The sequence below is a fragment of the Globicephala melas genome, chromosome 9 (assembly GCF_963455315.2).
Source record: "Globicephala melas chromosome 9, mGloMel1.2, whole genome shotgun sequence".
NCBI lineage: Eukaryota > Metazoa > Chordata > Mammalia > Artiodactyla > Delphinidae > Globicephala > Globicephala melas.
In genome coordinates, this window is record NC_083322.1 from 73,298,945 (window position 1) to 73,312,770 (window position 13,826).

At 34.9% G+C, this 13,826-nt stretch overlaps 1 protein-coding gene across 2 annotated transcripts in view; it reads left to right on the forward strand.

Moving 5' to 3' along the window:
* Positions 1–12,536, forward strand: part of SP4 (Sp4 transcription factor) — a 71,682-nt gene extending 59,146 nt beyond the window's left edge. For both annotated transcript variants that reach the window (XM_030857082.2, XM_060304701.1), the window contains exon 6: positions 9,296–12,536. In XM_030857082.2, coding sequence (XP_030712942.2) covers positions 9,296–9,543 — 248 coding nt within the window. In that variant the 3' untranslated portion in view covers positions 9,544–12,536. The remainder of the gene's footprint in view (positions 1–9,295) is intronic.
* The last annotated feature ends 1,290 nt before the right edge of the window (positions 12,537–13,826 follow it).

Consider the following 13,826-nt stretch of genomic DNA (forward strand, 5'->3'; position numbering starts at 1 on the left):
GTACCACAACAAGATACCTGTATACACCTATTAGAATGGCTAAAATAAAAAACAAGGACACCAAAACCCTGACAATTATAAGTACCGGGGAGATTGCAGAACTGGAACTTCCTTGCTGGTGGGAATGCAAAATGACACAGCACCTTTGGAAAACATTTTGGAATTTTCTTATAAAAGTTAAAACATACACTTAACCATATGACCTTGCATCCACTCCCAAGTATTCACCCCACCTTTGAATATATATGGAAGATTTATTTATAATCACCCAAACTGGAAACACCCCAAGTGTCCTTCAGCTGGTGAATGGATGAAATATTGTGGTATATCCATACATTGGAGTACTCTTCCCCAACGTAGAGGGATGAATTATTAATACACACAACCACATGGATGAAATTCAGATGCATTATGCTAAGTGAAAGCATCCAGCATCAAAAGGCTACTTGTTGAATGATTCCATTTGTATGATGTAATAGAAAAATCAAAACTATACAAAAGGTGAACAGATCAGTGTTTTCTAGTGTGTGATGGAGGAGGGAGTTTGACTGAAGAGACATCATGAAGGAGTTTTTGGAAGTGACAGCAGTTCTTCTACATTTGAATTTTGGAGATAGCTACATGACTTAATGCATTTATCAAAACTCATAGAACTATGTAGCAGAAAGAATGAATTTTACTGTATGTAAATTAATACATTTTCAGAAGTGTGAGACAACTCTTATCTTTGCGAAATTGCAGTCTAAAAAGGGAGAGAGATTTTCTAGTTTATTTTTATTTTAACAATCCAAAGAATTTCCTGCTCAGCCTCATGCATATGCCTCAATGTCATGAAACATGTCTCTTTATCAAGAATGATAGGAGTTGGGCTTCCCTGGTGGCACAGTGGTTGAGAGTCCGCCTGCCGATGCAGGGGACACGGGTTCGTGCCCCGGTCTGGGAAGATCCCACATGCTGCGGAGCGGCTGGGCCTGTGAGCCATGGCCGCTGAGCCTGTGCGTCCGGAGCCTGTGCTCCACAACGGGAGAGGCCACAACAGTGAGAGGCCCGCGTAAGGCCAAAAAAAAAAAAAAAAAAGATAAGAGTTAGAGCCAGAGGGACTCCTGAAAATGATTTTGTGCAATTCCATCATTTTATAAATAAGGACTAATGAGAAGCTTAGTTCCTTGAGCCAAGTTGAGTTATTTAATAATGGGGAAGAATGAGCCATGGAAGCAGTAAACAAATACAGACAGGCAGTAACAGTAGTAGTTAACGTATCTGATCCCCTTCAATGTGCTGGGTTTCTAAATGCTTTTTTAAAATCCATTTTCTCATTTTATCCTTTGAGCAATAATATGAGGTAGGTATTTCTGTTACTCCCAGCTAAAAATGAAGAAACTGAGAATTGGAGAGAGAAGTTGCCTAAAATTATATGACTGGGAGGTGGAGTAGAGTCACCTGGACTAGAATCTAACTCATACAAGAAAGAAAGTATGATATGTCAGAACCTACAAGCAGTTCAGTGTTTGGGAACCATGATATTTGTGGCAATAGATAAAACAGAAAAGGTAGGCAGAGGTCAGTAGGATGTTATGTACTATTTGATTTTGTTCTTTTCTGCAGCCATAGGAAATGAGGAACCATTGAAAGTTTTCAGCAGATAATTAGATGGTCACCTTTTCATTTTAGACCATTTAGTATTTGTATGGAGGATAAATTTATAGGGAATAATTTTGAGACCAATCAGCAAAGACAGTAAGGACTTTTGGTAAGATACCAACTAAAACAAGTTGTAAGGTATATTTGGGACCAGTTTAAGAGATGTTTGTGTAATAAAATTGACAGGACTTGGTGATTAATTAGATGTGAGAAAAGAGATGAAAGGTACCAATGATGACTACTACCAGTTGAAATGGAGAATTCAGGAAAGCGATAGGTATAATGTAGAATTGTCTATCTCCCTTCAATTCTGTTGATTTTGCTTCTTATGGTTTGGGTCTCTGTTGTTAGGTACATACATGTTTCTAATTGTTATATCTTCTTGGTGGAGTGACACTTTTATTATTATAAAGTATCCTTACTTGTCTCTAGTAGTAATTTTTATCTTGTTGTTCTAATATTAATATAGCCATTCCGACTCTATTTGCACAGTGTATCAGTTTTCTGTCCTTTTACTTTTAGCCTATTCATGTCTTTGAATTTAAAGTGAGCCTCTGGTAGAAAGCATATAGTTGTATCATGTTTTTTCTTAATCCGGTCTGTCAATTTCTGCCTTTTGATTGGAGTGTTTAATACATTCATGTTTAATGCAATTACTGCTAAGGACTTCTGCCATTTTGGTATTTGTTTTCTATTTGTCTTCATGTCTTTTATCTTTTTTGTTCCTGTGTTTCTCCATTATTGACATTTTGTGTTAAACAAATATTGCTCATGTGTTATTTTAATTACCTTGTAATTTCTTTTAATATATGTATGTATGTATGTGTATGTATATATGTATGCATATATATATATACACACATACATATATATATATATATATATGTATGTATGTTTTTTTAAGTTATTTTCTTAGTGGTTGCCTGCTTTGGGGATTGCAGTTCACATCTTAAAACAGTCTAGTCTGGATTAATACCAACTTTATTTCAATAGCACGCAAAAGCTTTTCTCCTACATAGCTCTGCCTCCACTTCTGCTGTTTCTTTCACTAATTACATCTTTGTATATTGTACCCATCAACACAGATTTGTAATTACTGTTTTATTCAGTTGTGTTTTGAACTAGATGCAGGAAAAATGAGTAAAAAATGCATTTACACTGTCTTTTATATTTATCTATGTAGTTACTTTACCTGGTGTTCTTTATTTCTTCATGTGTATTCCAGTTATCATTTAGTGTCTTTTCATTTCAGCCTGAAGGACTCCCTTTAGTATTTCTTATAGGTGCAGATGTGCTAGTGATAGATTCCTTCAGTTTTTATTAATCTCGGAACATCTTAATTTATCCTTATTTTTGAAAGATAATTTTTCTGTATATAGAATTCTTGATTGACAGGTTTTTTCCTTTTATCTCTTTGAATATATCATCCCATTGCTTTCACACCTCCGTGATCTCTGATGAAAAAAATCAGCTTTTTTCTTAGTGATGATCCCTTGTAGATGATGAGTCACTTCTATTTTGCTGCTTTCTAGATTCTGTCTTTGTTTTTCACTTTAAACAGTTTGATTATTGTGTCTCAGTGTGAATTTCTTTTCACTTAACCTACTTGAAGTTAACTGAGCCTCTTCAATGTGTATATTAATGTTTTTCATCAAATTTGGGGAGTTTTCAGCCATCATTTCTTCAAATATTCTTTTTTTTTTTTTTTTTTTTTTTTGCGGTATGCGGGCCTCTCTCTGTTGTGGCCTCTCCCGTCCTGGAGCACAGGCTCCAGACGCACAGGCTCAGCGGCCATGGCTCACGGGCCCAGCCGCTCCGCGGCATGTGGAATCCTCCCGGACCGGGGCACGAACCCGTGTCCCCTGCATCGGCAGGCAGACTCTCAACCACTGCGCCACCAGGGAATCCCCAAATATTCTTTCTTTTAAAAACCTAGGACCAATAAGTCTCTCCCTCTTTGCTGAGAGGCTTTGTGTGCATGTTGGAGCCCCCATCAACACTCAGCCAGACAGTTGACAATGCTACCATAGCCTTCACTTTCTGCTTTTGCAGAACCTCAAAGGATAGGCATAAGTGAGAGTTTGGTTCTTCTCAGCCCTTTCCTGAGTAGACTCACAGCCCTAAGCATGTATGTGGCCTTCTAGATTCCAAGGAGTATGTCAGCTTTTTCTTTTAAGCTTTTTGTTTAGTCTGTTTATTGTTTGGCCCAAGTATTATTCATTGTTTTGGACATCCATGAAGTTAAAACACTTTCCTATAATTGTTTTAGACAAACACATGCCGTTCTCTACCCCGGAAGAAGACTTTTTGCATTGGATATTTCCAAGGAAGGTTAAATAGAAAAGTATTTTAAGTGGGGTCCTCCAAAGAAACAATGATGATTCTTTGGGAAAGAAGTTTTGAAAGGGCTCCAGCTCTGTTCTGTTCCCTCTGGTGACTACCAGGCTGCTGGGGAGTAGAAAATGGAACTAGGCAAGTTAAAACACCACAAAACTTGCTCTTCTTACCAAGATTCAGACATTTTCTTTATTAAACACTCCCTGAGTTACTGGAACGCTTGATTAATTTCCAGAGTCTGAAAGGGTTGATTTGATTGTTTTTTCCCAGTTTCTGATTCCTTTCACAGAGGAGTGGATTTTTGGAGATCACCATGTTTACTGACATTACCTCTTTCATAGTTTGGGGGACTTTTCCCCTTTATTTCTGAGAATTATAAGGATTGGAAAGTTAATGAGTTCTGTTTGCGACATGTTGAATGATGCTTTCTATGGCACATCTTGGAGATGTTAAATTCATAGTTTAGGAATCTGGATCTTGATGTACCTATCCATTTATAGATGATAGTTAAAACCATTAGAGTAGATAAGATTGCCTTTTAAAAAAATGTTTAGGGCTTCCCTGGTGGCGCAGTGGTTGAGAGTCCGCCTGCCGATGCAGGGGACACGGGTTCGTGCCCCGGTCCGGGAAGATCCCACATGCCGTGGAGCGGCTGGGCCCGTGAGCCATGGCCGCTGAGCCTGCGCGTCTGGAGCCTGTGCTCCGCAACGGGAGAGGCCATAACAGTGAGAGGCCCGTGTACCGCAAAAAAACCCCCAAAAAACAGACAAACAAAAAAAAGTGTTTATAATGAAATGACCAAAGGGCTTCTATATCTGAGTAGATAATTGCTGAAGGAAGAAATGAAAAATTACTCGTGATGCACATTTGATATCTACAAATTTATGGTCTCAAATCTCATCCAGTCTCTCAGACAGCCTATCAATCTTACTCTTTTTTTCAGCTTCCTCATTACCTTAGCAATTACCTAAACCTCCTTAAGTCTTCTGAATTCCCTTGTCACTCCCAGTTAACTTTCCCTTACTCTGTCTTCTACTTCAAGAAAATTTGAGCCATATAAATTCTCTCAAATTATCATTCCTCCCCCTTTTAATTTGTTTTTATCCACAGGTAATGATAGAGGAGAATTGAGTGCACTTATGAAAAGATTCATTTAGATATTCTAGGCTGAGTAGGTAAGGGAGAGTGTCCAGGAGGGACTGATAGGTCCCTCCTGATAGACATTGGAGGGATCCAGGGACTACAGGTTTCTCAGTTTGAATAATGAGGTTTTTTAGAACAAATCAAAATATGATTTCTGTAGAGTGAGTTATATATAAAAGTCTGATAAGAAATTGTATATATGCTACAAATGGACGTTTAGTTGAAAGTTATTCATTGAGCAAAGGGTGTGTTTTTTACTTAGCTGTAATAAATGCCAGACATTTAAAAATGTCCCTGTAGTGGGTTGAATTGTGCCTCCCAGAAAGATATGTTTAAGTCCTAATCCCCAGTATCTGTGAATGTGACCTTCTTGGGAAATAGTTATTTGCAGATGAGATGAATTAAGATGAAGTCATACTATGCTTAGTGTCTAGGATTTAGGACCTAGTGCACCCTAAATCCAATGACTGGCATCCATGTAAGGAAGGGAGAAGGCACAGAGACACAGGGGAAAAGGCCATGTGAAGACAGAGGCAAAGATTGGAGAGCTGCACCTACAAGCCGATGAATGCCAAGGATTGCCAGAAGTCACCAGCAGCTAGGATGAGGCAAGGGAGTATTCTTCTCTAGAGCCTTTGATGGGCGCATTGCGCTACTGACACCTTGATTTGGGGCATCTAGCTCCATAACTGTGAGAGAGAGAATATCTGTTGTTTTTAAGCCACCCCGTTTGTGATTTTTTGTTTTTGCTTTTTTATAGTAGCCCTTGGAAACTAATATAGGCCCTCAGTTCACTCCTGAAATTATTTTAATTGATAAATATGCATGTCATTTGATATGTTATCAAATGACAAACGTAGAAATAACATCAGTAATCCATAAAGTATGTTTTATATATTACATTAGCTTAAGTTTGAGGGTAACACTTTGAAAATGAGATTGTAGGCAGAACTATGGCAGCTAGATAATTGGCTCTTGATGGGTACCTCAAATACATAAAGCTTAAAAGATCTGATTTAGTTCCATTTATCCTTTCAAGTCTATGATTCCATTTGAAAATCTCAGCAAATTTTTTTTCTGAGAGAAATTACTGTTAACATCATGTTAGCAAATAATCTACATAATTTCTAAATATGAATCTTCTACTTAAATCCTTTTAAAATACTACCATATTTTAATAGTTGTGTAATACAGCTTGGCATTTTATTAATAATATAGGTGAAATAAGCAATTTTTTCCCTATATTCAGTGTATTAAACCAAAATCATTTTGCTTACATCCTTGAGATTTTCTTAGAGAAATAAAATTTGGAATTTCTTCTTGATATGCTTTTGATACTTGTGATGTAGATATTTCACAGATCTTGATCCATGTAACAGATCAGCTGTAATTTTTTTTTAATTAGGCTTTACCTTTTTCAAGACTGTGTCTTATATAACTATCAGTTCTCTATTGCTCCTACAGCAAACTACCACAAATTTAACAGCTTAAAATAACACACATTTTTATATCACTGTTTGTTTAAGTCTGAAGTCCTAGTAGGCTCAGCCGGGGTCCTCTGCTTAGCCTCTCACAAAGGTGAGATCAGGGTGTTGGCTGGGCTGTGTTCCCGCCCCGAAGGCTCTGGGAGAGCATCTGCTTCCAGACTTACGCTATCAGCCAGATTCAGCGTTTGCTGTTGTAGGGCGTAGGTCCCTGTGTTCTTGCTGCCTGTCAGCAGGTGGGCAGTGGGGCTGGCATTTGCTCCTGGAGGTGACCCACGTTCCTTCTCACACTTTCCACGTGGCACCCCTCCAGCAACAGCGGGTCAAGTTCCTCTCACACTTCTGATTTCTCTGATTTCTCTTGCTGCGTCTCTCTGATTCCAGCTGAAGAAAGCAGTCTCCTTTTAAGAACTTATGTGATTAGATTGGGCCCACGCAGGTAATTCAGAACACTCTCCCTTTGTTAACCTTTATAAACTTAGTTACATCCCTTTTGCCATGTAATAAAACGTATTCACAAGTTCCAGGGATTAGGGCACAGACATCTTTGTGGGGGATTGGGGCATTTTGCCCACCATAACTAACTAATATCAACAGTTTTGATAATTAGTTGCATTAATTATAAAAAGTATTAACCCTACTAAAAATAATTATAAAAATAATTAAAATAATTATAAATACAAAAAAGATATTATAGTGTATTTAGTTAGTACAAGAACCCTGTACCTCCCTGTATCCATATATTATAAAGTATAATGATAATGTTTGCTGAGAGGTAAGAAATTCAGAAATTGTCTTACACCATAGAAAACACACTTCTTTGTGGAAAAGGTTAATAAACTGAAATGTCATTCCCCTAATGATAGTTGAATTGTACAACATAATTTACTTATTTTGAGATTTTATCCAACTTTCATTGCTTGAAATTAATTGGATACCCACACCTCTTAGGAGTAGACTAGAAAGTCCACACACAAACCATGTCCCCATCATTTCTCATTTATCTTACAGTTTCCTGCTGAGTAGGTGGGGACTTGAATTTCTTTCTCATTTGGTACCAGTAGCTCCATGTGGTTACAAATGACTCTCTCAAGATAACGGAAGCTTCTTAAAATCAGAGACTCTGACTTGTTCAGATTTGTATCACCAGTGCCTGGCACATTACAGATGTTCCACAAATATTTGTTGAAAAATGACTGAGCTCATGAATATCACAGCTAACAAATGTTTATTAAATAGCCAGTGTGTACAAGTTGATCACCCATTGATTCAGTGTTTACTGAATGATCTCGTGCCTTCAAGCCATCACTTACCTGATTTCTTTCTGATTATTCTTGGCCACTGTTGCTGTAAAAGAACAGAGGTCTCTACTACAGGTGATTCAGTACAAAAAGCCTGAACTAGAAACCAGGTGCCTTGAATTCTGCTCTGATATTAATAAATTGTATGTTTCCCAAGCAAATTAATTAATTTCTGAGCCCCAACTTACTATCTATAAAATGAAAATGTAAAATAAGATCCTTAAAATTTCTTCCAGCTTTTAAATTTTTACACTTAGAATTTTTCTTTTGAAGTAAAATGGGAAACTTGAAAGATAAAAGAGTTCAAGATTGATCCTAAACATAAACCCTCATTTAATTGTTTTTAGCCCTTGTCTGGCTGTTAGCATTCATAAGATGCAAGTCGTTTTACCTTAAAACTTAACTGCCTTTATTTTTAATGTCTTTAAGAATTTTGTCTCAACTATTTATTTATCCTTTCATTTAATTTTTCAAGACTGAAAGAGGAAGAAAATTTCAATGAGATACCTCAAATGCAATTTTTTAAAATAAAACAAAGAATAGGGGATAATATCTGACATGGACACTATAGATTTTCTATTAGTAAGTCAAAAGCAGGGCCAGGTAAAAGAAGCCAGCTGAATTGAATATTCTTATTATCCAAGTTCTACTATCAGACTGGGAAAAAATATTGCTTCTTTCCCTTAAGTAACAATTTTAAGGGAAGGACTAAAGCTAATAGTTTATCCATTATGAACGTGACAATATACCAATTAACCAAATTTTTATGTGCTGCACCCATTATACACAAAATGAAAGGACTTTTTTCTGAAATACAGAAGTAGTTAGTTCCAGTAGAACTATCTTATAACTTAGAGAATATATAAGGATCACTCCGTGTACCAGAATCTAATAGTCTTAATTCTGTGAGACCTAAAAATTCTGTTAAATTTGAAATGTAGTGTTTGCCCCACTCTTATTTTTGCCTTGTGAAGAAACTCAGTACACTACAAAATTATTAACTGATTTTATTTGAAGTAGTTCTAAGATATTTCCTGCCTCTAGGCATTATATTCAAAACCTAGACAATAGTTTTTAAGGAAGGGCGGATATGCGCCTTGAACATTATGTATTGTTATACCTGGAAGAGATTTTTGAGATCATCTGTTAGAAAACCCTCTTATTTTGTAGATAAGGAAACTGAGGAAACAGCTTTTATTTTCAGTTCTTAGCAGAATCATGACTTTAAAGTCATGTACTGCACTGTGTGTTGGATGGCATTTTAAAATAAAAACATGAAGTATTTTGCAACTACTCAAAAGTATAGTATGACCAGAAGAGAAATTATTTTAAATTATAATTTAATTTAGATAAAGTGAATTACTATTCATTTATTATTTTTCTGTTTAGGTGAAAAGAGATTTGAATGTCCGGAATGTTCTAAAAGATTTATGCGGAGTGATCATCTCTCCAAACATGTCAAAACGCACCAGAATAAGAAAGGTGGTGGGACAGCTCTTGCCATTGTTACCTCCGGAGAACTGGACTCATCTGTAACAGAGGTGCTTGGCTCCCCAAGAATTGTCACAGTTGCAGCCATTTCTCAAGATTCAAACCCAGCAACTCCCAATGTTTCAACCAACATGGAAGAATTCTGAAAAGTTATTTATAACAGAGACCTCTAGTGCTGCACTTAAGTTTACACACATTTGAAAATCTGGAAATGGGCTGGTCAGGTGAATTACAAAGTAGGAAATCATGTTTTCATTCTTGGCTTCTTTAAGTATTCCAAGATTTTGGGTCAGCACATGAAGTGTTGAATTTTTAAAAATATAAAAAGCAAACAGATGTACTGGAAACAGGTAGAAAAGTATTTCCTCCATATTATACGTTGTAGTTATTTGGAGATCTATCACATTATCTTTAAACTGAATCTTCCCCTCTCTTAACATCATGTGTTAACATGTTTAAAAAGACAGACCTCAGTAGTTTGTAGGCTGGACCTTAATTGGACTTGTTTTCTTTGAAAGTACTTTGTTATAAATTCAGTCAGTAATTTATGTGGATTTATTTTTTTTTTGCAGTAGCACAGAAAACAAATAGTTAACTGATGATAGAGATAATACTTTATTTCCTTAGCTTGATTTTTGGAAAATCAACTGAAAATAGTTTTGGCCGTCTTTTCTAAATATTAGAAGTTCTTCAACAGTTGAATTAGGTAAGTTCCAAAAAAGTAATCTGAGAGGCATCTCAGATCTTTATTACCACTACATTGTAGTAGTGCGTATGCAGACAATCAGTGAAGTCCAAGTACTTTCTCCATTTGGAGACACAAGGAACTTAGAGCTAAACCTTAGGTTAAATTTTAGATTGAAACCTTAGGAAAATACTGGGGGGAAAACAAAACTCATAATAGCTTCAGAAAAATAAAATGAGGCAATTTAACAGGTAAGGTTTTGAAGTTAGGATTGATTATATTCCTAACCCTAGGTTGAACCACAAAGTTCATTTTAAATGTTTATATTGGAAATATTTGCATAGAGTTTAAATCGTTCTGTAGTTTCATATTCTGTAAATATGAATTATGTTGACAATGTGCAAAATTCTTTATGCTTTGACTTGGTAGCCAAAGAAAGAATTATCACACTTTTTTTAAGGCCAGCAGAAAATTATCTTTTAACTACATTACAATTTCTGTTTTCCTCTTTACTAAAAATTAGCGAATCCCATTTTATTTCTAGCACTGTGTTAGAGGCTGATTAAGAATTTATAACACAGTAATGTCTTTATGTTATGCCAATAACTGAATTTTCCCTAAGAAGACAGCCTAACAAATATATAACAGATGTGATACTATGAAACAAAAATTATTTTTTAAAAATCAGAATAATTTCAATTAAGTGACTAAAGAAAAAATGTATTTCATTGTTTATACAAGGGTCTTAATAGGAAAGATGGCCAAAAGTTTCATATAAAAAAAATTGGGAGTATACCAGTAGCTTAAATATTAGTAAGATATTTAATAGTTTAAAAATATATTTACAAAGAATTATAATGGAATTGGAATTGACCATTTGAAAACTAAAGTTTTTAACTGCTCGGTTTATTAACACCATTAGTTTGGGGACTGTTTGAATATAGGTGTATGTTTTCTTGTGCATTCCCTATTATTTCAGGAAAAGTACTACTCATGCGAAATCTCTTCCGAAATTGTGATGTTTCTTGTATTTTTGATGAAGGAGAAATACTGTAATGATCACTGTTTACACTATGTACACTTTAGGCCAGCCCTTTGTAGCGTTATATAAAACTGAAGGTCTTTTGTGCTTTCAGTTTGTATAAAAAAGCTTTGAGATTAAAGGAAAAAAAAATTTTTACACTGTGGTTATAAATTTCAAGTTTCTTAAAGCTTTTGTAGACTTGTAACAAAGTCTTTAAATTTTAGTTGGATTTTGTAAATTGTTTTGTATATTTTATTTAACGTACTCTTAACAACTGATGTATCTGGCTTTAAAACATCAGAATCAGTTTGTTGCTTTGTTTGGTACAGAGGAGCATTTGGTAGTATTAATTTTAATTTTATTATATAGGAGCTGAAACATCAAATATATATTTTATCTATCATTATGCTACACAATCAGTGCTATAAATTTTTTTATGCAAAGAAACTTTCGTAATGTTTGAATCATGTTTCCTCAGAGTGACACTTTTTGTTGTTGTTAATACCGAGTATGAGCTCTCTGCACCATTATTCCATGAACCAATTTTAATGCATACCTATGTATGCTCCTCAGAAACCGAAGTTATTTTTTAATCAACAATGAGGCCTATTATAAATTTAACAAAATGAATTTGGATAGCTTTATAGCATATAAAATATATTAATTTGTGTTAGCAGGTGCACATTTCACCACTGAAATTAGAAATCTTTTGACAGTCTGTTCTGCATACCATTCTGAATCCACTCTTCTGTCTTATAAGAATCGTAAATTTCAGTGTCCTTTATTTGACTCAGTGGGATATAGCTGTTATGAGTAATAGGGCACAAATGTGCAGTAGAGTCTTGTTTAATGACATTTCACTGTTCATTCCCTTTGCCACTGTTATAAAACTTTTCTTTATTGTAATTATCAGTGCAAAGCTATGTATTTATCATGGTAGAACTCCAGTGTTAGAATAGTTTTTTCTTACAGTATACTTTCTTTGGTTAGGTTTGTGTATGTGTTGCTGATTACATTAGAACTTGATGTTAAGTCATTATTTATCACACTCTCATGAGAGCAGTAATAAAAGTGTGTAATCTAGGAGAAAAAGTTAATTTGTCAAACTTAGATAAGCATGATGTTTAGGTCCTATTTTTCAATTTTATAACTGTTTTATTGCAACAATATTTGTATTTAAGTCTTCATTTTAAGGCCTTGTGGTGTTTTTTTATGCATGTCACTAAGTTGTCATCCCACATAAATTGATGTGCAGCATAGGGTATTAAATCTACATAATGATTTTAAAACAGAAATAGTTGATGGTAAAATGTAAATGTTTTGCAAAAATTCCTTATAAAAAGTTTTGTAGTAACATTTCACTTGTAAATTTTTTTTTGTAAAAAAAAAGAAAAAAAAAAAAAGATGAGTCCAGAAAAAAACCTGTTTCCCATATCCTAGAATTTAGACAATTATTCTGCCAGCAAAGCCTCTGGGGCTGTAATTGACATTTTTACAGTGCTGATTTGTATAAAATTTGTTTTTTGTGGATTTGGAAATAAAATCATGTACAAGTTGTTGCCTGCAATAACAATTGCAAGTAACCTATTAAAAATTCCCTTGAGTTTAACATGTTTCTTCATTTAATTATGTATGCTATAAAACAGCAATAAATTGTTTGAACTATCAACCTTTTTATAATGATGAACACTGGAAAGTAAATGCTTCTCACTAGAAAACATATTGGCAACTCTTCATAATTCCTGGTATTAAGATCTGGTCACCATTTCTCTGAACGTACCACCAAAGAACACCAATTCAAATTTCATGTTAATTTGTAGCCATTGCTCTAGACATGTATGGAAATTAAAATTTGATTTAGGGACATTTTTTGCTTAAATATTTTTAAACAGTAAATGTTAGGAAATTGTAGGAAGACCTAAAAACGAAAACATAATTAAGATGTTTCTTAAGCTTACAGAAACACTAAGAAGCAATGTATGCCATATATATAGATGCCGCAGTCTATAAGCAGAAGCTATTGTCTTTTCCTCTTGGGAGAGCCCTGCAAATCTCATGCAGAACCTTAATGGACATAATGAATACATTACTATAACAACTTCAGTTAACAGATTTCCAAACCCAGGACAGATTAGATATGGCCAAGTGAGGGGCAGGGGATGTTAGGCAGCAGGGAAGTACATTGATCTACTAACAGAAGACGCCAAAAATTCTTTTTAAATCTGTAGCGACCAAGGCTTACATAGTGTTTGGGTAGATCGCGTTGTATAGTAAAACCCTGAGGTAAAGACATGGCTAGTGTAATAATATGTGTTCATTAACAATTCCTGAATCAAGAAACAGTTAAATTTATTCTACTCTGCCAAACAAGACTAGTAAGGAATAAATTTTTCAAAAGATTTGCATCAAACTAAAAATGTAAACTTCAGTTATCTGAAAAATTCACATTTGGAAGCATCAGAATGATATTGTATAAAAGGGATAATGCAAGTAGTAAACTTTTTCTATATTTTTTTATTTTTTATGTGGTAGTACCAGTTTGATTCTTGGACTTCTAGGAACTTCATACTCGGAACCAGGAACCAGGCGCCAAGAGTGAGTCAAAGAAAATACCAAAAAAGTAATGCTTTTTACTTTATCATAGATTTTTTTTTTTAACTGGATTATATTTGCTTTACACTGCTGTGTCAGTTTTTGCTGTACAGCAAAGTGAATCAGCT